This window comes from Aquarana catesbeiana, linkage group LG04, assembly GCF_042186555.1.
Source record: "Aquarana catesbeiana isolate 2022-GZ linkage group LG04, ASM4218655v1, whole genome shotgun sequence".
NCBI lineage: Eukaryota > Metazoa > Chordata > Amphibia > Anura > Ranidae > Aquarana > Aquarana catesbeiana.
This window is the reverse complement of record NC_133327.1, coordinates 423217276-423243072: the sequence shown is the minus strand read 5'-3', so window position 1 is coordinate 423243072 and position 25797 is coordinate 423217276. Positions and strand designations below refer to the sequence as shown.

General features: G+C 40.2%; 1 protein-coding gene across 7 annotated transcripts in view; it reads left to right on the top strand.

Moving 5' to 3' along the window:
• The window catches only part of NHSL1 (NHS like 1), a 291056-nt gene that overhangs the window by 141138 nt on the left and 124121 nt on the right, over positions 1 to 25797 (top strand). For 2 of the 7 annotated variants that reach the window (XM_073627368.1, XM_073627364.1), the window contains exon 1: positions 424 to 1133. The exons of the other annotated variants lie outside the window; for them this stretch is intronic. In XM_073627368.1, coding sequence (XP_073483469.1) covers positions 929 to 1133 — 205 coding nt within the window. In that variant the 5' untranslated portion in view covers positions 424 to 928. Of the gene's footprint in view, positions 1 to 423; positions 1134 to 25797 lie in introns of those variants that run through there. 7 annotated transcript variants of the gene reach the window in all.

The window sequence follows — 25797 nt, the reverse complement described above, 5'->3', positions numbered from 1 at the left end:
AAATTTTCCAGCAAAATGTGCGTAACAAAATTTACTTACGAAGAAGAACTCCACGAATGGCTACTTTTACGAATTGTTCCAGTAACACTGAAATTAGTATTGCTTACTAGGGCTATGATACTTATGGCCACTCACACTTGTAAACCATTTGCTACCATCCAGGCTTACCAAGAGAGTAATGTTAGCAGTAGGATATAAGTGAATGCTGGTCTATAGTATACAGTTTGACACTAGGGTAACTAATGTCACAAGAATGCTGATGCAAATGTTGCTTTTCAAACACTCTGCAGTCTTGTAAAAGTATATTATGCATTGCCTGGCTTTGTGATCTTGCATGTGCAATGCATTATGAAAGGCATAGGCTGCTGTCAGTGTTGTGCTTTGGGACTGAGCAGGGAGTGTCCTGCATCATGTACTGACAGTCCCAGTGGGGAGATCAATCAGCTCACTTCACACTAGAGGAAGCACAGTGCTATCAGCTCCAGCAGCTCAGGTTATATTTATAGTGTATACTATGTCTACCTGCCCGAAGTGTTTCTTGTAAACTGGAGACGCCAAATCCCTGCTCACCTTTCACAGTCTACGGGTTGCAATATACATTGATTCCACCACTGAACATTTTCAAGACTTCTCATCTCAGCACAATGGATTTGTATGGATTTTACCTGGTGCAGACTGTTGATAAATGAACATTTTTGCTGAAGCTGTTTGGATGTGTAACACAACGCGGATTGTTAATCTGCTCCTTGCTATTGAAGATTGTTAGTGTGACAAGACTTGAGATGATTCTTCGTATAATGCTACAGACAGCGAGGTTTAGCTTTTCACATCATTTTGACTCATCATACGTTTCTTAGGGAAGACAATGATTACTTTATGGTGAAGAAAACCAGCATAATTTATATATTTCAACCCACTGCTAGATAAAATGAGAAAAGAGTCCAATTCTGCAAGCCTTAGGACCAAGAAAAACTCTCATGGTCCCTTCTCTCGACCTGTAAGTTGGATCAACTTCTCTTCTTTGTCTCGAAAAACCAAGAAGATATTTAAAAGTGATGATGACCTTTCCAAACGAAGTAAGAAGGCTGAGCATGAGTCTGAATATTGGGGGTATCAGAGGCACAACAGAAAAGGTAAAATAAAAAAGTGTGCATTTATTCTTATGCGAGTATGATTTTTTTGTATGAGAATTTCCTCAAAATGTATGAGATAATGCTTCACGTAGAACATCTGATCACATTGACTGTGTATGAAATGATCATTATTGTTACTACCATGTAGTCATTTGCTACAAAGAAAACTATAGCTTGAATTAAGTCACTCCTGGACAGTGCTTATTATTTGTGCAACACATCGCAGCATCATTTGCAGAACATTATGATGTTCTTACATATATAATTAGAAAAATAGGGAAAATCGGAGTGAAAACATCAATAAAAAGACCCCAAAGATGTTGTTCTTTCAAAAGGCCTAAAGGGTTCTTCTTCCATATGTATGTGAATAATAGGAACTTGTTGCCTATAAGAACAAAGTAAAAGAAAAAAAAAATAACTTACCTGTGATGTACCTCTTTCTGGTTTAGAAAATGTCAAATCAAAGCTGTATGTACTCAGGGGCAGTTACATTCAGGAGAACATAAAAGCCTTGAGAGGTAAATATTGACCCTGGCTCCTTTAAACCCAACCATGTCCTGCAATAAAGTTGCACCAGGATAGGTCACTTCACACCTTTTTTCATGGACATTTGCTTCTTCGGGTGTCTGAATATTTTCATAGAAAAGCAGTCATCTATCTTTCTCCTACACGATGGTGACCTTGTAATGGCAAAAAATGTTTTGTCAACTGGTCATTTTTTTCCAAGCAATTGATCAGATTTTGTTGCTAAGAAACTGGGCTTAATAACTGTTTAATAAAGTACTGTATGTATATGTATATATATATATATATATATATATATATATATATATATACCCAAAATGTTTACTTTTATATAGTGTGAGAAAGTGTTAAATTCCCTGTTAGATTTTCATTTCTGTGTCTATGCTGGGGCGATTCACCCTCTCTGTCTTGGTGACCATTACCACTGAAATGGAGGTTAATGAGAGTTCCATATGTAACAGTTGTCGCTGGGGATCCCCCAATAGAACGGAGATATAGAACAAATTAAGTGTTCTAAAAATCTTCTAAAAGTCTATCCCAAATTAACCACTTCAGCTCTGGAAGGTTTTACCCCCTTCCCGACCAGGCCATTTTTTGCGATGCTGCACTGCTATGCTTTAACTGACAATTGTGCAGTTGTGCGACACTGTACCCAAATAAAGTTGATGTCCTTTTTTTTCCCCACAAATAGAGCTTTCTTTTGGTGGTATTTGATCACCTCTGCGTTTTTTTTTTTTTTTTGCGCTATAAACAAAAATTAAAAAAAAAACAAAAAAAAGAATATTTTTTACATTCTGCTATAAAACACATCCAATATTTGTTTTTTTTTTTAAATTTCACTTCTTCATCAGTTTAGGCCAATATGTGTTCTGCTACATATTTTTGGTAAAAAAAAAAAAATCCCAATAAGCATATATTGATTGGTTTGCGCCAAAGTTATAGCTCCTACAAACTATGGGATAGATTTATGGACTTTTTAAAAATAGTTTTTACTAGTAATTTTTAGCGGGACTACGACATTGCGGCAGACAAATCTGACGCTAAGTGACACTTTTTGGGGACCAGTGACACCAATACAGTGATCAGTGCTAAAAAAAAAAGCACTGACACTGTATAAATGACACTGGCAGGGAAGGGGTTAACATCAGGGGCGATCAAAGTGTTAAGTGTGCTCCTAGGGGTTGCTTTCTAGCTGTGGGGGGGAATGCTGTGACTGGAGCTTGGCAGAAACACAAGATCTCTATTTTCTTCCCTCCCTTGTTTAAATGGGCCGTTTTGCTCCTCCTGTGAATGATCGCGGGTGGCCAGCGGCACGCCCCAGAGCCGAGGAGAGCAGTCGCGTACAGGTACGTGATTTTGCGCTTAAGGGCCGCCCTGCCGCAGTATATGTACGTGGGGTGGTCCTTAAGCGGTTAAAAAAGGCTCAGGCTTTAGATATACCTTAAGCCTGATCAATAGATTGAAACTCACCCGGGACTGGCCACATTTTCATCAGTGTAGGCCATCCCTTTTTCGACAGAAGTTGATTGTCAGATCGGCATCTATCAAACAGACGAGTCGGAAAACTTTTGTTGATTGGCATTTGCAGCCAGTCAGTGTACTCTATGTATACTATGTCCTTCGTTTGTGTGGATGGAGCTTGAACGAAAAAAAAAAAAATTTGAATCTAGGGCCAACTTTAGAGCAGAAGATATCCACATGTCTCATTCTATCACATATCCCGAAGGTTAGAGGATTAATATTCCTCATTTCAGGTCAGTGGGCAGAGTCATGCAAATTATTCCTTTATATGCCATCAGCCAGATGCATATCTACAACCACTGGTGTATAGTACAAATAAATCCTAATGCCGCGTACACACGATCGGACTTCTCGCCGGAAAAAGATATGACGGCTTTTCTGACGGGATTCCGCTCAAGTTTGCCTTGCATAAACACGGTCACGCAAAAGTTTGCTGAAATTACAACCGTCAAGAACGCGGTGACGTACAACACCACGACGAGCCGAGAATATTAAGTTCAGTGCTTCTGAGCATGCGTCGAATTGTTTCCGAGCATGCGTAGGAATTTTGCACGTTGGAATTGCCACAGACGATCGCATTTTCGGATAGGAACTTTTCCCGACTGAAAAACTGAGAGCAGGCTCTCAATCTTTTGCTGGCTGGAATTCCGCCAGCAACAGTCTGATGGAGCATACACACGGTCGCGTTTTCCAACGAAAAACTCTCATCAGTCTTTTGCTGGCCGAAATTCCCATCGTGTGTATGCGGCATAATAGTGTATCACAGAGTCATTTTTGCAAACTGAATACAACTGTTTCATGCTTTTTGGCCATCATCAGTGCAGTGTATGAAAAGCAATAGAGCCAATAAGACAACGAGATATACTTTAAGCTTACGTTAATAAGAAAAGCTGGAAAGTAATGTTGAGTAATGTGTTTAGCATTAGGATCCCCTATTATAGACAAACCTTTGCTTATCCAAGCTAAACAACTAATTGTTTTGTCTGTGCTTGATGTTGCTATGCAAACGAAGAACTGATGGCTAGATAAAGTGCACCCAGAGTAAATATAAACGCACACATACAACACGCCTTAACCTCATAATGACAGCTGACTTACTATTTTTACAGTTGTAGTCATGAAAATAGGACAAGATTCAACATCTGCTAAGACCACGCTGTTAGAGAAAAGTAAATAATCTTTTAAATGGCTGTTAGACCCCTTTCACACTGGGGCCGCCCGTGCATTTATATTTAATAAAAAAAGGTGCATTAAAAACTCACATAGAAGTTACTGTGTACGGGCACATTGAGGTCCAATTAGCCACGCCATCAACCGCTCATGCTGTGTTAATGATCCACATGTCCCTTCTGCATCTAAAATCCTGCCTGTTCGCATTCGTTTTTGTTTTTTTTTTAGGTAAAATTCCACTTTAACCACTTGCGGACCTGCAGTGTGCTGTGGATGGGCAGCCTGTGCGGTCAAAGTGACGTACTGGTACATCACTGCCTGCTTCCGGGTTTAGGGCATGATTGTACACAGAGTTGTCTGTCAGCAAGTCCCGGGCCAATGATTCATGACCGGAACCTGCTGATTGGCTGTGTTTAATCACAGCCCAGAGCCCTGCGTTGACAATCAACACAGGACTCTGTACAGAGGGAACAATGTCTCTGTTTCTTATCTCTGCAAAGCAGGGATAAGAAACAAAGAGATCGGTTAGTAAAAGCATCACATAATACACACATTACACATTGTTAGGCATACATTTCACCCCTTGAGCGCCTTAGATGTCACCCCTTTCCAGCCAGTGTCATTACAGTGACAGTGTATAGGATTATCACTCATCGCTGTATTAGTGACATTGTTGATGTCAGTTAGTCAGCTCCCCCCAGCTTTAGTTAGTGTCAGATTGCCTGCTGCACTCACTATCGCAGTCCCATTATAAGTCGCTGATCACTGCCATTAGTAGTAAAAAAAATAATAATTCCAGTGTATATATACTATAGTCTGCAGATGCTATAAAGTCACACAAACCAATTAATATGCACTTATTGGGATTTTTTTACCAAAAACATGTAGCAGAATACATTTGGGCCAAAATGTATGAAGACATTTGATTGGATATTTTTTATAGCAGAAAATAAAACATTTTGGGAATATTTTTTCAAAATGTTTGATCCTATTTCATTTATATTGCAAGAAATAAAAAACCCAGTGGTGATCAAATACCACCAAAAGAAAGCTCTATTTGTGTGAAAAAAATGATATACATTTTGTTTGGGTACAGCGTTGCATGACCGCGCAATTGCCAGTTAAATTGGCACCGTTCTGAATATCAGAAAATGGCCTGGCCATGAAGGGGGTAAAACCTTCTGGTGCTGAAGTGGGTAAATGTTTTGTCTCATCTGGGGCAATTCTGCTGGAGAATGTGTTATTTTGAAAAAACAGCAGACTTACTGGCCAGATCACCAGATGAAAATATAATAAAGAAAGCCTAAAAAAGAAAATGAAAGCCATCACATCTTATGGCCCGTACACACGATCGGAAATTCGGCCAGCAAAAGACTGATGAGAGGTTTTGGTCGGAAAATACGACTGTGTGTATGCTTCATCGGACTTTTGCTGGCCGAATTCCAGCCAGCAAAAGATTGTGAGCAGGTTCTCTATTTTTCGGTTGGAAAAAGTTCCCATCGGAAAATGTGATAGTCTGTATGCAATTCCGACGCGCAAAAAACGACGCATGCTAGGAAGCATTGAACTTCATTTTCTCGGCTCGTCGTAGTGTTGTAGGTCACCGCGTTCTTGACGGTCGAAAGTTCAGAGAACTTTTGTGTGACCGTGTATGCAAGGCAAACTTGAGCGGAATTCCATCGGAAAAACCATCCAAGTTTTTTCGGACGGAAATTCCGCACGTGTGTACGGGACATAAGAATTGGTAAGCTGCAACAAAAAAAAAAATGTTTCCTTTTGGGTTTAATCCTGCTTTAAGGGTTTTTTTCCCCTAGTAACAAGTTTCCGTTGACTAAAAATAATTCAAATAAAAATGACCTTCAAAAACACAAAAAAAAAAGTAAAAAATGACCAAAGATGCTTAACACAAGTTTGAATGCAGCCTTAAATCTTGGGTAAGTTTAGAGTTGCACTGGGTGACAGAATAAATATCTATGACGGGATGAGAAAACAGTCACACATACATGTCAGTTCTAGGTACAGCACTAAGTATTGTGCCACCGCTCTCTTGTTGGCTGTCGCCATCTGTATAAACATAGCCTTGTGCCATTTATCATTTGATGTTCCTGTTAAATGTCAGGCCTGGACATCTCTTTACAAAAAGAGATTCTACTTTTATTTATACTGTATACTCTTTTTCTGTTTGGTTCTGTTTCCATCTGTACATAGCGCCTAAAACTAGTTTCTCAATATTGTACATATGTGGTATTTGGCAGGCTTGTGTCATGTGCCGTGGTATTTCACTTACTATATACTGCCACTATAATTAAACTAGCTGCACTTAGAAAGGGTGAGCTGTAGATTTTCTAGCGAAATGAAAGTGACTTTTCAGCATTACATTAATAAAGAAAATACACCAAGATCCGTCTTGGCAAAGCCTAAAAGCTGGCAAACGATGACCTTCAATTTATTTAAATACAACGTAGTTTGCTAAATATGGCATCACTGAACTATCCAAAACCACTCATGGCGAACTCTAATGCTTTGCTTCGCTGCATTAAATTTCATTGAATATGTGGCTTTGAAGTGTTGGCAAGTATCTAAAGACAAGTTCAAAAAGTCTTTCCAGCTCGCTCACCTTGAAAGGCTGGTGAAGATTGATGGGTACAGTAGAACGCTCAGTCAATCGGTCTAGACACAAAATTGTAACTTTCACCACGAGTATTGTAGGAAGAAAAGCAAAATGGGATGTTGTTTAAAGGACAGGTTCACCTTCAACATAAAAAAAATAAATAATGCACATTTTTTTGCAGATAAAAAAAATGTGCATTTATATTTTTTTCCAACAGGATTATCTTCTATACAACTAATTACATGTATTCAGAATCAGAATACTTTATTAACCACTTCAGCCCCGGAAGGTTTTACCCCCTTAATGACCAGGCCATTTTTTGCGATACGACACTGCGTTACTTTAACTGACAACTGCGCGGTCGTGCGACACTGTACCTAAATAAAATTGATGTCCTTTTTTTTCCCCACAAATAGAGCTTTCTTTTGGTGGTATTTGATCACCTCTGCGTTTTTTTTATTTTTTGCACTATAAACATAAAAAGACCAACAATTTTGAAAAAAAAAATATTTTTTTTACCTTCTGCTATAAAATACATCCAATAAAATAAAAAAAAAAAAATCTAATTTCTTCATCAATTTAGGCCAATATGTATTCTTTTACATATTGTTGGTAAAAAAATCCCAATAAGCGTATATAGATTGGTTTGCGCAAAAGTTATCGCGTCTACAAACTATGGGATAGATTTATGGACTGTTACGTTTTTTTATTGTTCTTACTGGTAATGGCAGCGAACAGCGATTTTTATTGGGACTGCGACACTGCGGCAGACAAATCTGGCACTAAGTGCCACTTTTTGTGGACCAGTGACACCAATACGAAGATCAGTGCTAAAAAAAATGCACTTACACTGGAAGGGAAGGGGTTAACAGCAGGGACGATCAAAGGGTTAAGTGTGTTTCCTGGGAGTGTTTTCTAACTGTTTGGGGGATAGACTGACAGGAAGAACACAGAGATCCATGTTCCTGCTTAAAAGGAACAGAAGAGTACTGTGTACTTCCCTGTCAGAACGGGGATCTGCCTTGTTTACATAACCAGATCCCCGTTCTGCCTCTCTGTGGAGCAATCGCGGGTGGCCGGTAGACATTGGATCCGCCGGACCTGCTGATCAGCTCCCTCTCTGTGCAGCGGGCGCGTGCGCGCACCCACAGCGTCTATTACACAAAATTATGTACAGGTACGTTGTTTCATGCAATAGAGCCGCCCTGCTACAGTATATATCCGGTGGGTGGTCTTTAAGTGGTTAATCCCAAAGGGAAATTACTGCGACACAGCCACACTCAACAAAGAAAACACAAGCTCACAACAATGAACAGAACAAGACACAATGACACAATAAAATTACCAATAACAGCAATTAGCACCCATAAAACAAATAAAAACTATACTCTAATAAACCATCTATACAATTAAAATACAACATAAAGTAAAGAACACAGATTAAATAATCAAACTACCAAAATGCAAATAATAAACCACTTTTTCTAGCATTATCCCAAATAGTAATTAACATAATACCAACATATAAAATCTACTATAAAAACGACATAAAAATCCTGATCATAAACCAGATTTAAATCTTCACCTCCCAGCTTTTAAAACTCTTAAAGGGCCAGTTGGCGGGAGGGGTTAAGGGGTTCATGAGGCGATCCTGCCACCTCCTAAATGGCTGGCTAAATGAAGGTTTTTGGGGTTTTTTTTGCTGAACAGTAATTTTCAATGGGACTTACAGTATCTCACAAAAGTGAGTACACCCCTCATATTTTTTGTTAATATTTTATTAAATTATTTCATGTGACAGCACTGAAGAAATGACACTTTGCTACAATGTAAAGTAGTGAGTGTACAGCTTGTATAACAGTGTAAATTTGCTGTCCCCTCAAAATAACTCAGCACACAGCCATTAATGTCTAAACCGCTGGAAACAAAAGTGAGTACACCCCTAAGTGAAAATGTCCAAATTGGGCCCAAAGTTTCAATATTTTGTGTGGCCACCATTATTTTCCACCACTGCCTTAACACACAGGTTGCCACTGGAGTCCTCTTCCACTCCTACATGACGACATCACAGAGCTGGTGGATGTTAGGCCCCATTCACACCTGAGCTTGGCGTTTTCAGGCAGAAAATCGTGCAATTTTACAGCGATTTTGCTGCATTTTTGCTGCGTTTTTTACTGCGATTTGTGGCGTTCTTTACCGCGATTTGCCGCGATTTTGTGCAGGGCAAAAGGTCACCAATGTAAAAAGCAGAAAAACGCCCAAATCTGCCCGATTCGCGTTTGAGCGTTTTGTTTGAGCTTCAGGCGTAGGGCTTCAGGTGTTTTGGAGTGGAGATGTGAACCATCTCCATAGAGAATAATTGATTTTTTCCCCTCCAGCGTTTTGTAGCTTCAGGCTTTAAACTACAAAACGCTCAGGTGTGAATGGAGCCTTAGAGACCTTGTGCTCCTCCACCTTCCATTTGAGGATGCCCCACAGATGCTCAATAGGGTTTAGGTCTGGAGACATGCTTGGCCAGTCCATCACCTTTACCCTCAGCTTCTTTAGCAAGGCAGTGGTCGTCTTGGAGGTGTGTTTGGGGTCGTTATCATGTTGGAATACTGCCCTGCGGCCCAGTCTCCAAACGGAGGGGATCATGCTCTGCTTCAGTATGTCACAGTACATGTTGACATTCATGGTTCCCTCAATGAACTGTAGCTCCCAGTGCTGGCAGCACTCATGCAGCCCCAGACCATGACCCACCACCATGCTTGACTGTAGGCAAGACACACTTGTCTTTGTACTCCTCACCTGGTTGCTGCCACACACACTTGACACCATCTGAACCAAATAAGTTTATCTTGGTCTCATCAGACCACAGGACATGGTTCCAGTAATCCATGTCCTTAGTCTGCTTGTCTTCAGCAAACTGTTTGCAGGCTTTCTTGTCCATCTTTAGAAGGGGCTTCCTTCTGAGATGATAGCCATGCAGACCAATTTGATGCAGTGTGCGGCGTATGGTCTGAGCACTGACAAGCTGACCCCCCACCCCTTCAACCTCTGCAGCAATGCTGGCAGCATTCATACGTCTATTTCTCAAAGACAACCTCCTGGATATGACGCTGAGCACGTGCACTCAACTTCTTTGGGTGACCATGGCGAGGCCTGTTCTGGGTGGAACCTGTCCTGTTAAACCACTGTATGGTCTTGGTCACCAGCAGCTCAGTTTCAAGGTCTTGGCAATCTTCTTATAGCCGAGGCCATCTTTATGTAGAGCAACAATTCTTTTTTTCAGATCCTTAGAGAGTTCTTTGCCATGAGGTGCCATGTTGAACTTCCAGTGACCAGTATGAGAGAGTGAGAGCGATAACACCAAATTTAACACACCTGCTCCCCATTCACACCTGAGACCTTGTAACATTAACGAGTCACATGACACCGGAGAGGGAAAATGGCTAATTGGGCCCAATTTGGACATTTTCGCTTAGGGGTGTACTCACTTTTGTTGCCAGCAGTTTAGACATTAATGGCTGTGTGTTGAGTTATTATGAGGTTACAGCAAATTTACACTGTTATACAAGCTGTACACTCACTACTTTACATTGTAGCAAAGTGTCATTTCTTCAGTGTTGTCACATGAAAAGATATAATAAAATATTTACAAAAATATGAGGGGTGTACTCACTTTTGTGAGATACTGTATGCGCCACAACAGCAAGTCAAGCAAGGCTCTATTGAATTTAATGGGGAGTTTGACAGGCGGTGCCACCTGTGAATTCGACATTGAAGCCACATTAAATGTGAACAGCACCCTCCAGTGGTTTGATAGACATTAGGTGAGGGGAGTAATAAAACCAAAGCTCAACAGCCTTTTTTTTTTAAAACCACCCCCTGGCCACCCATGTGAAAGACACCCAAATGTGGATTTAGTTTTAGATTTTTTTTTATATAGATTTTATAGATTATAGATTTTTTTTAATTATTATTTTTTTCCTTATATATGTCTTCTTCCATATATATCTTCTTCCATATGTGTTTTCTTTCCATACTGTATAAGTCAAGAGCCAGTAATTGGGTAGCTCAGAACACTGAAGTTTTCCCACAGTCAGAATGATAGGAATGGACTTTTTTGGCTTTTCTTTTAATTGACTGTTGCATGGAGAGCACTTCTGGGTATTTTGGATGCATCTCTAGCACAGTTTAGAGGTCACTAGGCCTTTGATGTGATCTCGCTTATGCTGGTGTGAAAGGTCAAAGGTGTTTCTATGCTGTGGGGTCACAGGCTAGAAGGGTAATGGCTATATTGAGAGTGTAGGATTTTGGATTGTGTGTGGGAAACGTGTTTGGAAGTTTGAAGGGGCAACGTGCTGTAATTCCTTGGATGGCATGGAAGAATAATCCATCTAAACTGTATAACAATGACAAGTGCTGCCTATAAATTGTTACATCCTTACAATTAGCCTTTATTGCTGGGTTATGGAGAAATTGGTTGGAATTTTTCCTATACTTATAGACACACAATGTAGAATGATATATTTCAATTAATTTATGTATTATTGTAGCATGACTGTATGCAGCTACCATGAGTCCTGTATGTATAATCCTTTCTGGGCCTAACCCACATGCATGTGTTTTTAGTTTTCTTTTGGAACACTGTGTATTAGCTGTATGAAAAACATTTCTGATATTTTCATCCAAGGGAATACTTTCTTTCTACAGATTATGTTCTTAAATCATTCTTTACATTATAGGGGCCAATTGAAAGCATCTTCAAACTACTATGGACCAACTTTAGAAAGGTTCATTTGAAGGTTTTGAAGGAGTCAGCATAAAGTTTAAGTTACGCTAGGCTGCATAATGTTGTTTGCTAGTTATTTTCCCTGGTGTGCTTTGCTAGATACTGTATGTTGCTCCAAAAGTTGTGCCAGTGCCTTTGTTCTCCTACTGCTTTCATGCTTTCACTTGCTGTTCTTAACATGATATAAATTGAAATTGTTGTCCCCCATAAAGGCCTTCATAGCTCACCGCAGAGTAAAGTTCTGGGACAGCAAGTGTGCTAGGCAATAGTGAGAATCCAGCTTTTGCATCAACCCATCTAGCAGTGGCTGCCATGGAGGTAAGGCCCCTTTCACCCTTCTGCAACTTCTCCTGCAACTTGGGACTGCAAAGTCGCATGACAAGTTGTACCCCATGATTTCCAATGAGTATCATTCATATCTGTGTGACTTCATGTCGCAGCGACTTCAAAGTCGTCCCTGTACTACTTTGGTCCGACTTTAATGCAAGTTGAGGTCCATAGAACTCAAGTTTACACAGGCATTTCCTGAAATCGCGGCCGCAAAATCGCAGTAAAATCGAGGCAAAATCATGGTCTTTTTTTTCATCCGTAAAACAGAGAAGTAGGAGCATACATGTAAAACATCTTACAGTTTCTAGTAAAACTGGTAATGTGTAATTGTTATGAGTTTGTGATTATAAAAAGCCCTGTACAGTCCATTCACTAGGGCAGGCTATTCCAGGGAGCAGAAGCTGGCTCTGTTATACAAAGAAAGAAGAAAGGGAAGAGCGCCTCTTGGTGTAGACTAATAAGGCACTTTATTAAAACCAAAAATAAATGGCCACTTACATCTGTACACTAAAAATAGGCTAATCTGTGATATGCCAGGACCCTAATGATGGCATCCTCACATGGGAAAACGCCAAGGTCCGCTATATGTGTCTATCATGGTGAAGGAAGCCAGCTGTAGCTTGAGAAAGGAGCGCACATTCCCAGATTCAGCATTGCACATGCTCAGAAATGCGTCGCTTCCCCCCTCTCCCAGGTATTTTCACTCCGCAGATGCTGCGTCCCATGCGGAATTACATTGCTATCCTGGATGGCCACAGATGGCTTCCTTCTCCATGATAGACACATATAGCGGACCCTGGCTTTCTCCCCTGTGCGAATGTCACATCAGAGCCCCGGCATATCACAGATGAGCCCGTTTTTAGTGTACAAATATGAGTTGCCTTTTTTTTTTTTGGTTTTAATAAAGTGTCTTATCAGTCTACAGTTAAGAGGCACTGTTCCCTTGCTTGTTTTTTTCATCCATGTGGTCTTGTTTCATTCCCATTATTGATTGCAGGGCTTCATGTACACGGGACGTTTTTACAACCTCTCCTGAACAATTTAACTTGACAGATAGTACTCGATGTTTAAAACGTCCATTTTGCCAAGTTTATTTGCCACGTTTAGCGGTGTTTTGCCACGTTTGCGATTAGAAGCGTTTTGGCGCTTCAAGCATCCCGGCACCATATCAATGATGGTGCCGGGATACTTGAAGCGCCAACACCAGCCATTGCCCCAATAAATTGCCCGCGAAGAGCCGCATACACCCCCCAACCCCTCCACCACGGGCCTGGGCACAATTTTCTTCAACAGCGCCGGTCCCCGGTGCCAAATAGGTTGGGGACCACTGTTTTACAACATTGGTGGTATGAAATAATGTTTTTTTTTGCTTCACAAATATCAGCTATTAGGTGAAAAAAGTTTAATAACATTTAGTTATGTCAATAATAAGAAGCAACAAATGATTTGTGGTGGCAAGCCTAAAGATGACCATACATGGCTTAACATTTGTCCAATCCCTTTTGAATTGGACGAAACGTAAACCATAGGCTGCCCTGTCGGCACATCCGGCTTAACAAAAGTTGATTTAAAAATTGACTGACCTGGGTAGAAAATTATTGGTCAAACAGTGACTGCATCCTATCAGATACATTTACTGTTCAGGTATTCAGGCCGCTGCAGGTGTGACTTTTATGTGAATATAATATACAACTCATGGTGGTGAGTGTGGATGGAGGAATCTATTGATGTGTGTATGGCTAGACTAATTCTAATACTATCTCCTAATGATTGCCACTGTCCACGTATGAATAGGGGGCAGGAAATGCCGTGGCTAATTTTTCAGGACCACCTTGGTGTAAGATTTATCTTTTTCATTTCAAATTGGGTATTTAAAAAAGAAAGTGAACATTCCTTTTTATTTTTTGCCCTCTGGAGGCTGTAGGAGGTTCTGAATAATCTTGCTAAAACTTGTCATTCATTACCTTAGACAGGCTAGTTTTGGGCATATATTCAGAATGAGGAAACCCATGGCTTTATGTGTTTGTTATCTCTTGTGTAGTTTTTCTAACACACTCATCTGGTCACTCCCATCTTTCCTGTTGCACTGCAATAATGTCCAAGCTCATATCAGCCTAGACGTCTGTAAATCATTGCACAGGACTGACTATCTGGGCTAGGCGTGCCACTGAGTAATACTCTTCTACAGGCACGGTTTTACAAAGTGTGTAATTATTTATAATTATAATGGCGCATTTAAACGAGAAGGATCTCTTAGAAATACTGCTGAAATAGAGGGATGGTGATCAGTTGTGTATGTTTATTTTGTATGGGGATTATTCTGGTGTACAGAATGTTATATAGAAACCTTGTAGAGAGGAGCTATGGTATGAATTACATTGAAAGAGTAGGGTTTTATATCATCTGCTCATCTTGCACAACCTATTGCACAATTTTTGCAATCTGGGGGAGAGTTTGTAATGTACCTGCCTAGGCAATGCACTCCTGCAATATAAATATCCCCTGTCATGCTGGCTTTTATCACAGATACTGTTAATCAAATATGCAAGTTTATCCACTGATGCAGCTGCATAGCTTATGTTATAATGATGTTGATTACACTGTGTGTGTATCTTTTGCTTTCCTGTTTAAAGGAACTAGTAAAACTTTTTTTAATACACTAAGCACTTAGGATCTGATTTATAAAAATGTCTATTAGAACTGTACTAGGAGCAACTAATCAAATTCAAAACTGCACTGGAAGATTAGAGACTTAGAATGAAAAGGTGAATCCAGTTGGTTGGTATGGAAGATGCAGACAGTTCTCATCAGGGCATTTTGAAAAACCCCTGACAATCATAAATCAAGATTCATACTTAAGGACCACACGGGCGGACCATTTGGGTCCGCCTGTCAGTTTTTCAGGTGGACCTGATCGGACTGACCCTCCAGTCTCCTCTATGGAGCAGCAGGTGTCAACCCAAACACCCAATTTGATCCTGTCCGCTAAAAACAGACGGATGGGAATCTGTTCCCCATCCGTCTACCAGATAATTCAAATCGCATCTAATACAGAAGATGTTAGCAAGTTAAGATAGCGATAAGTATTCATCTGTATAGTAAAACAAGTCCCAGTGAAGCCATCGCGTGTTGTCCACCTCTATATTATTTCTTAGGGCAGCAAGTGCTCCATGTGATGGATGTTCTTCACCCTGCAAACCATTGAGAGATGGTAGGTGAAGAATGTTTTTTCCACATACTGGGGTTGCATGCGATGGCAGCATTTAGTAAATACTTAAGTAGTGACTTACGGTATCTCTTACTGGGCATGGGGGTCAAGTTGAGAAGCATTGCAGCAGGGTTGTCAAAAAGGTAGACGTCTGTTTGTGAATAATTTTTAGGACTTGTCGCCAAAAAGGCTGAATGTTTGGACAGTCCCAAAAAATATGAAATATTTTACCAACCTGAGCTACACATTGCCAACAAGAAGGGCTGTGTCCAGGAAACATGGATGCTAGAACAGCGGGAGTCTGGTACCAACGTGACAGGATTTTATATGTAGTCTTTTGGTATTTGCTACACAAAGAAGATTTGTGGGCAAAGAAAAGTATAGGGTGCTTCTGGTCATCAGTGAAGGTGGTATTCAGGTCCCTTTCCCATTTGGATAGGTATGGAGGATCCTGCTGGGAGGATAAGTCTAGCAGGATACGATATGAGATAGAGAGTGATTTATGAATGGAACCTTCACCGAGGCAAAGGTCTTCAAATGGGGTGAGGCACCTGTTCTATACATGGTTTAACCTTTGGAAGCTGGAAATCTATGTAGTAAGTGCTGCTACTACAGTGATCTCCGCTAGTTTCCAGGTCCAGTGTTGATCAGCTGCCCTGCTGTTTTCTGAATACAGGAGGTCCTTCGCTTGGCACAAGCACCATTCAGAAATTGTTTAGTATTTTCTCAGTGAATGCAAAGCATTCTCTGATTGGATGAGGTGGAGAGACAGGAAGGGGATGCCATGGAGAAAAATGCAAAGTGATGTCTGAATGGTGCTTGTGCTGAGCAGGTGACCTCCTGTGTTTACAATGCAGCAGGATTGACACAGGACCTGGAAGCTAGTGGAGATCACAGTACTACTGGTGGCTACTACATTGATTTTCAGCTTCCACTGGGATCAGCCAGGCATGGTGTTTGATCCAAGCTGAACTAATGTAACTATGTAAAAGTATCCATATCTGGAATTTTTAGAAATCAAGAAAATTATTTACAAGTTAGGAGACAGCCAGTTAAGTTGCGGGCTGAACAAAAGAATTCTACCAGTTTACCCTAGCCACGCTAAACCGCACCAATAGACAGCTCTCTCTTATGGCCTATTATATTGCCACAGCCACTGGTAGGGCCACCCACTGAGCAAATTTTGGCTGGTTCACCAAGATCAACCAAAATTTGCTTGTCAAATGCTTGTCTTAAAGATTTAAGAGAGAAGGTAGTAAAAAATCAGATGAAAGAGATGTTTTCATTTTTGGTGCGTTGCCTACCCTGTGCAGGGATTAGTCTGGTCTCCATATAGCTGCATTACAGTGAATTAAAGTTGGGACATGGTCATAGACAGACAGTTAGACAGTTCTTGTAAATTACTAGCTACCTTTAAAGTGGTTGTAAACCCTTACACACCACTTTTACCTACAGGTAAGCCTATAATAAGGCTTACCTGTAGGTACTGTGAATATCTCCTAAACTTGCACCGTTTAGGAGATATTCACTGTATCAGCATGTGCCGACATCATCAGCACATGTGCACCGATGAAATGGCTCGCTCGTGCCATTTCTTCACTCTCACCAAAAGTACCTCATGCCTTTTCTGTCTGCGGTGGGGGCTGCTGTGGTCTAGGCTGCGGGCCAGGGTTGGTCTTGAAAGCCTATGGAGTATGTGCCCCTGGAGTGGCAGTCCAGGGGTGCCAAATAATCACTGTGAGTGGCAGTCACTTTGATTTGAGGCACCACGGTCACTGCACCATAGAACACGCTTTTTTAGCACCTGCCTCTTGGGCCGGGCCTTTTGGCTGGGACCAGAGGAATTTTTTATTCCTGGCCCGGAGGGCCTGGTCATTGTTTTACACAATGGCCACTTCTTTCACTCTCCTCTCCACTATCCCTTCCCCCACTTTTTATTTATTTTTTGATTGAAACCCTGTGTTGTCACGTCTTGTTTTTCACGTTTGTCTCACTGTGTGACGAGTAAGGATGCGGGTCCTCGGGCCAGCCCTGAAAGTCTTGGGAAGGGTTGGACATGGCCTTTTGGCTTAGTTTGCCCTCTCTCATGGGGTCTTCCTTCGGGGGAGCCCCACCTAGTACTTGGGTGGGTCCTGTTTCAGCAGGCCCTCCAGAGAACAGGGTCTGTCTGGTTCCGGCCAGATGAACCACAGTAAGTACCTTTGTCCCCGTCTGGAGCCTAACGCCCTGGGGGATCAGGGAATTGGCACGTCTTGTGTACCCGTTGCACTTTTTTGTGAGCACTCTTTATGTGTGTTCACATTTTTTATGCACCGGGTGAAGTTTTTGGGTGTGTTTTTTTGGGTGTGTTTTGCACACCATAGGCTTTCAAAAAAAAAAAAAAATTTCTTCAGCTGCTGTGCCGTTACTGGCGGCTCCCGCGTGCATGCACAGGAGTGACGTCATCGCGGCTCGGGCCAATCACAGCGCCGGAGCCCACGATACCCGGAAATAACTTCGGGAGACATGTCGCCAGCCACAGCGGTGTGCCGGGACCGCTGCGGGGGCTTCGATCTAAGGTAAACATTTCATAATGAGCTAGTATGCTGTGAATACTAGCTCATTATGCCTTTGTCTTGCAGGGTTTTTTTTCGTGAGTTAACAGCCTCTTTAAACAAAAAACTGAACAAGTTTGCTGCTTGTAAATTGTTGCATGTGTATAGAAAGGATTTTTTCTGTAAAAAGAAAAGTGAACAATTGGTTGCAGATATGTTTTTCCATCATCCTGGTTACCATTCCTACATTGGGCTTGACTGTCTGTTAGAAGAACCAGGCTACATAAATCAGCAAATGGACTGTATTCCCATGAGAAAGCCCAAATAAGAGGGTAAATAAGGTTCAGTAGTGGTCTTAAGATGCCAGCATAGTTTTTTGCCATGGATTTGCTCTTTTGGCATTTGGACTGTTATCTTATCTTATGTCTACAAAAGCAAGGGAGGTATTTTGTATATTGCAGAAATATTCAGACCATCCTTTTGAAAATGACTGTCAGAAACTACAGCATTACGATAATCCGTGCAGTAGCGTAGGCCAAACTTTCCATCCAGCTTCCACACCTGCAGACTGAGATACATCTCTTCATATTTGATGTTGATTGGAATTGTTTGCTGCTCTTTGAAGTAAATATGTAGCACTGGAAATGGCTCCAGTTATTAAAAATAAATTCAGTTAGTTAACATCACCTTTTATCTTAAACAATAGCTGAGGATCATGCCATGATTTAACTTGGATCTTAATTTCAATGCAGGAAAAAACACATGCTAAAATTTTACATATTAATGAGGTTTCTTAATAAGTTCCATGTATTCACACAAATAAAAATTATATAGATAATGCTTCCAGTCTGTTATTATTATTACCATGATCATAAAACGCCAACATTTCACATTTTAGGAAATGATTTTACCAACAATGTACTTACAAATCTATTGTCCATAGCAATGTATCAAAATATATTATCTCTTGTTTAGTTGTTATTCATAACAGTCATGTTAACGAAAAGGCACTGGCATACGTAGGAGGGCACTTGTTCACAGGAAAGAGACTGGGCACAATAGCATTGCTCGATAATGTCACATTTTTTTTTTTTTTTTATCTCAACAAAAACTTTCCAGAGCATTACATAACATATGTAATCGCTTTTCTTGTTTATATCGTTCATATCATACATTTTATAAGCATGAACATTACCATCACATATTCACAAATTACGCATACAGAACTCCTAAGCTTTTACACTAAGCATCAAAATATCAAAATATAAACCTGCAAATAAACATTGAAATCCAGTGTGTATAATCCACTCAGCCGATTACCATACCACTCTATTATAGGCGATCCATGAACAGATCTACCGGCGCTAATACAGAAACAACCAGCCATGGTGCCCAAAGTTTGTCAAATTTTCTACCATTGCTCCTGTGTTGGTAGATAATTTTTTCCAACCTGAGTGCTACCCATCTGAGTCAGCCACTCCTTCACTGTGGGGGGCTATGTAGACTTCCAATGCCTCAAAATTTATTTTCTGGCCTGAAAAAGAGCCCTCGCTATAGCTCGTCTAGGGTCCTCTTCCACAGGAACTTCAGCTATAATTCCCAAAAGGCAGAGTTTAGGGTCCTCCTTAAGCTGAACCTGAAAAACTTGGTTATTAATCCCTATAACCTCCTTCCAATAAACATGTAGCTTTGGGCATCTCCACAAAAGGTTAATCAAGTCGCCATGGTCCCTCATCCAATAAATGCAGGAGGGATCATAACGAACCCCCATTCTCACCAGTCTAGCTGGCGTGTAATGGACACGTAAGAGTAGATATCATTGAGATAACCGTTGGGCCACATTTAGAGAGCACTGGGTAACCACAACTAGAGCCTCCTTCCACTGGTCCTCCTCAAAAGTTCCTACATTCAGCTCCCATTTAGATATCACCCCTCCAGTTCCATCAGGGAAAAATGTATTAAGCAACATAGAGTAGCTGCAGGAGATAAACCCCTTGTAAGAGGTCACCTCATGTATGTAGTTAAAAATAGGTGTGGGATGTGTCCAAGAGTCAGCATCCTTTTGAGCCCTAATTGCGTGCTGAAGTTGGAAATAATGCCACAATTCTTACTCCAGAGCTTTCTGTTCCTGTGTAAAGGGATGATAGCTCCATTGAGGCCAGGGATATGTAATGACGGCATTGAGGGTGGAAGCACATGTCCCATCAGAGTTGGCCAGTGGCCAATGATCTGCTGTGTTTTCTGTATTTCGCTACTGGACATAAAAAAAGTGTATAAGCCAAGGCATTTTAGAGTAGGGAAGTGTTAGAGCCTCTGTCAGTTAATTATTGCTGTCTGTGTCTATGTGTCTTATTAGGGAGATAACATTCTCTATTGTAATGGGGCAAATAGTGATGGAAAATTCTAAATTAAAATGTAGCCACTGAAAGGGGTGAAGAGAAATCTTCCAAGGTGGATACTTGTCTTGCTGACAACTAAAAAAAAGATTTCTCTTTACTTCTAGAGAGTTACTAAAACTGGAGAGTGCAACATCTGGTGCAGCTGAGTATGGCAGCCAATCAGCTTCTAGCTTCAGCTTGTTCAATTAAAGCGTAACTTCACTTTTGATGAGGAAAAAAACATCCCCCTCTGGGTGATCTATGTACATTGCAAGAATTATAATAACTTTTGTTGCTGATTCCTACCTTTTGTTATTCTAAAGAAATCACTGTTTGTTCCTCTGTTCTGAGTGGGTCTAATAGGAGTGGTTTCATAATTATCAATCAGCTGTGTAGCTGCAGAGCACCAATGAGGAAATCTGCTGGGCCTTCTTCGCTTTAGACATGATTTCCTCTTGGGAGTATCTCACCAAAAATGACATTTTTGTTGCAGGAGATGGCTGAAATCTGACTTGTATCTTAGGCAGACCTCTGGGAAAATCTGTGAGCCAATCACACAAGCAGGAAATTATGTTTCTGGGGAGTGGTCAGTACACACTCTGTGTATAGAACAACTTCAGGTATCCATATTGTATTGCATTTTCAGAAAATTACAGTGGCTGTAGTTTGAAAAGGAAAGATTATTTTTAATAACATTCAGTTACAATAAGACTTGTGTCGCAATTGTATACACTATATTATTTTTTCTTTATTTGCTAATTTTTTTTCCCCACGAAGTGGAGTTACCCTTTAAGCTTTGACAAAATAAACCTGGAAGCTGATTTCTATGCAGAGCTGCACCAGATTTTGCACTCTCCAGTTTTAAGAAATTAGCCCACAGTTTTTCCGGGGCATCAATTGAAAGAAAATCTATATAGGTCACAAAAAAGTATGGAAGTTTTAACTGTTCCATAATTTAAAGATAAAAAACTTTTAACCTTAGATAAAAGTTAAAAATGATGATATGCTGGGGTATTCTCATTATGTTGTTTTGCAGTAAATATGTAGGCATGGCTTCATGTAAAAGCTTTGGGTTCTCCAATCTTGGAGAAAAGAAAGAGTAAACTATGATTGTCCAGGCATGTCCTGCAAACAATTGTTTTCAGCTTGTGGAAGATTGACCTTTCTCTCATCCACTTTACACACAAAACATACTTACTGGTGTAGTCTAAACCCAGGACATTGTTATGTAAGTATGTAGTAAGGGCTGCTAGTTTCATTTCAAATGCTATTAACTTGAACTGAATTCATTCATGTAGTATGGAGATAAAATATATGCACCTTTTTCAGAGTACCCAATATAATCTGAACAGCCTTCTGTGTCGTTTTGCTTTGTTTCTGTGACTTGGTCACATGCAAACTCTTTCCAAAATAATGGAAAATATATTCATGTAATGCTTCTAGTTTCCATTTTCCGTTGTGGAAGTGCTTGTTTAGATAAGTGGCACCTTTGCCTTGAAAGACTATTGCAAACTTCATTGTAGCCTTTATTGCACTGAATGGTCTTTTTGTGTATAGTCAACTGCACCAGTAGACATTTGTTTGAATGTTCCTATGAAAATTCTGAAAAATCATTTATCAGGGCATTTGATAGTACTCTAAAGACTTTGCACAAATTTTGTATGAAACCCTGAAAAATCTTGTTCAGTTGTCATGTCAATGTTTTAAATTCTACATTTGATTTAGGGAGACACAGGCACATTACAAAAGAAACGATTTTTCCCAAACAGAAATCACATTCCGTTAGAATTGAATTCGTTTGAGAAAAAAATTCCGTTCTTCACACAACCAGCTGCCTACAGTGCCAATAAGAGACACTAGCCTTCATCAAACTTTAATGTTTGGTACACACTACAAGCTTTTTTTTTTTGTTCAACCCAGCAGGTTAAACGAAAAAACTGACAGCTCCGATCTGAGCCGCTATACTAACCATCCAAAGTTAGTACAGCGATCTTCTCCACTGAGCTGTTGTGTTCTGACAGAGGGAAGCCCCCCCCCCCACCAGAACACTCAGATCAGCACTTCCTACCATTGGCTGAGAGCGATAATCAGGAGTCGTCGGCTGCTGGTTTTCCAGCATGCTCGTCTGTCAGAAAGTGGCCAAATGGCCGGCTTCTGTCAGACAGACCAACATACACACGGGCCAAATGTCGAACTGTTTTTATAGACCCGGCCGATGTCTCCTGCCATTCAGCCCGTGTGTACGGGGCTTATCACAGGTCCCTTTGTACATTCTGTTGTCTTCAGGGCTCAAGTCCTGAAGAAGGAGGAGGCTTTTTCCTCCAAAATGCTTTGGCTGTATTCGATGCTCTTAACCATTAAATGTTTCAAAAAGTCTTAAGATGAAGTTTTGTACCAGGTGCTCCTCCGTACACATTCAAGAATCTACTATCTGACAAGCACTTCCTTGTGTCGCTGTCAGAGAGGTAGCAGCCTAGGTCCAGAATGTGGTCCACCTACACCAGACTTCAGTCACATATTTTCTTCTTTTAAGGTGAAATCACATTACGGTAGACCCGTTGGAACCAATTTTTTCATTTATTGGTCCAATGCTATCACACGCACATCAGGCATTCTTCTCCTATGATCTCCCTCGTCACTACAGTCGAAAACTGTCACTGTCAGAGAGGTAGAAGCCTAGGACAAGAATGGGGTCCACCTACACCAGACTTCAATCACATCTTTGCTTCTTTTCCTTCTCCTTCGATCTCCCTCGTCACTACAGTCAAAAACTATCGTCAGTTCAACCTCATTGAAAAATAGTTAATGGGGCAATTTTTTTTAAACAAAATTGTACTGGTGTAATGACAGCTTAAGAAAGATAAGACTAAAGAAATCACTCCACCCAGTGTATTCTGTAGTTTGATAACTCTGTTACAGTGAATTAGAATACAAAAGAGGACAGTGATCTGGATCACGACAGAGTGGTATTTCTTCTCAGTATCAACACACACGTCTTAAAATAACCACATAATTGTGGGAAGCAATGCCCTCTGTACATTTTGTAGTTGAGAAGTATTGATGGGATTAGTATGTTTTTTTGTGCCAAAATACTTTAAACAACTAATCTGCTTGAGTTTTGATAACAGCCAACGACACACATTTTACTCAATGCTCTGTTTAAACATACATGGACCGTTTTAGGTTAGTTTTTCGGAAAAAATTTTAAAAGCAATCTCATGCTTACACGAGAAGTGCGCATTTTCTGTAGAAAATCTATTTTACAGATGCCTTTGTTGGTACATAATATAAACAGTACATTTTTGTGATACCTCTTAAAGAATGCAGATTCCTGTTGGTTGGATTGCACCTGTTATTTCAGAGTAATTCTACCCATCCTTATGTTTACATGTACTGTGTATTTCTCAATATTGTTGATAATGGTCTTTAATATACTGACATATATTTATTTTTAAATGATACCATCGATTTTTTTTAAAAGTCCAAGTCTTGAACTTACAGTTTGTGTGTGGTCTTTTCACAGTTGGGTTAAGACAAAGAGGAGATGGACACTTAGATTTGCATAGAAGGTATTTGTTTTACCTGGTCAACAGGGTGAGCAAGATTCTTTGTATGTGATTGGTTTATGCTGTCCCCTGTGAGGACATGCTTCATTCCTGGAAAACCTTGGAGCCATTGTTACATATACATTATGTACTGTCTTTCTTAAGTGACTTTTAAGAAGCCAGAAATTCATAATCTATTTGAAGGAGCAGGTAAGATTCTATTTTTGTGCGTCTCGTGTCCTTTTTGCTTTTTTTATACCTTGGATACTGTTGTTTTATTTTATAGACTGGTGGTATCAGCTTTAGCTTAGTGGAAATACTACTTTCAATGATCAGTAAAGGCTAGCATTCACTTGAACAGGCTGCCGTGCCTGCATTTCATGCAGGAAAAAAAGGTTCCTGCACCTTTTTTAAAATGCAACCTGAGCGAAATCGTATGGTGCTTTTGCACCATGCAGTTTCCCACACACATAAAACGAGCTGCGGTTTCAAATGCAATTGGGCTGCCATTAAGAATCAATGAATGGCAGCCTTGCACATCTGCAAAGGAGCAGCACTGTTTTTGCTGCGGGTGATTGTGGGAACAGGTGCGATTTACACTCTGTCCCGCACCCGCAACCACCCGCACAAGTGTGAACCAAGCTTAAATATTTTCGAGGTTGACTGATCTTAACTTATTCTCTCCTTACGGTCAACACAGAGGACAAGGGGGCACTCTTTACGTCTAGCAGAAAAGAGATTTCATTTCCAAGTACAGAAAGGTTTCTTCACAGTAAGAGCTGTGAAAATGTGGAATAGACTCCCGCCAGAGGTGGTTCTGGCCAGCTCAGTAGATGCTTTAAGAAAGTCCTGGATACTTTCCTAAATGTACATAATATAACTGGGTACTAACATTTATAGGTAAAGTTGATCCAGGGAAAATCTGATTGCCTCTTGGGGGATCGGGAAGGAATTTTTTCCCCTGCCGTAGCAAATTGGAACATGCTCTGCTGAGGTTGTACAATATTTTATATTTTATTTTTTTTTTCTGGTTGAACTGGATGGACTTGTGTCTTTTTTCAACCTGACTAACTATGTAACTATGTAAGGTTTATGCTCACTGTATCACTGCCATGTAGACATCCAAAGCAAAACTTTAGTATAATGAGAGTTTATATTATGATACTTTTTGTAATGCTTTCTTTTGTTTTTGGTCTTGATTGACCACATTTTTTCTCCCCCGCTAAACATGTTTTGGTCATACGTGGAACAGTTTTTTAGGCAATAATTTTATTTACTCTTGGCTTAAATACACTTTTGGGGTATAGGTTGCAAAAATGCCTTTAAAATGACCAAAATCTGTATTGTTGGTCCTAAACAGCCAAACTTTTCATAAAATTAGCTGTAAGCTGAGTCGTTGAATTGAGGCTCTTGCAATACAAACCCGAAAAAGAAGATAAGATCTGTAATATGATTTCCTGAAAAACCACATGTTGAAAAACGTCAGATCGGTCAGTACAAACAAATTGTTGCCATTGTAGCTTTATCTAATATCAGATGCTGTGCTGTGTTGACAAAGGACATTCCTGTGTATAGACATCATTTCACAGCTACTCAGCAATATGCCTGGCCCACATTTCCTTTTTAATTCATATTTCACTTCTTTGTGCAGTAGTCTACACTAAATAGGACTCTTCTGGCAAGAGAAACATTGTTAACGGACTTCCGCATCTGTGTCAGTTCATACCTCACTAATAACCTAACTGACTGTTTTATTACAAATTCAACTAAAAGAGAACTAGTTCACAAGTGGATATTACAAGAATCTGAACACTGCTCTATAAATGTTTTCACCGAAGATTCACACAGCTTGCACCCAAGGTTTACACTTTTTTTTATTTTTTCGGGAAAAATTTGGAAAAAAAAAAAATTGGAAAAATTTGGGGGGAAAAAAACGAATCCTGAATGAATATCTTTGTAAAAATATTTGTAATGAGACCTTTTATTCTTAAATTATTATCATTGTGCAGACTGACTCATGAGTAAGCTTGATCTTACCCAAGGATGATTCATGGTGGTAAGGGAG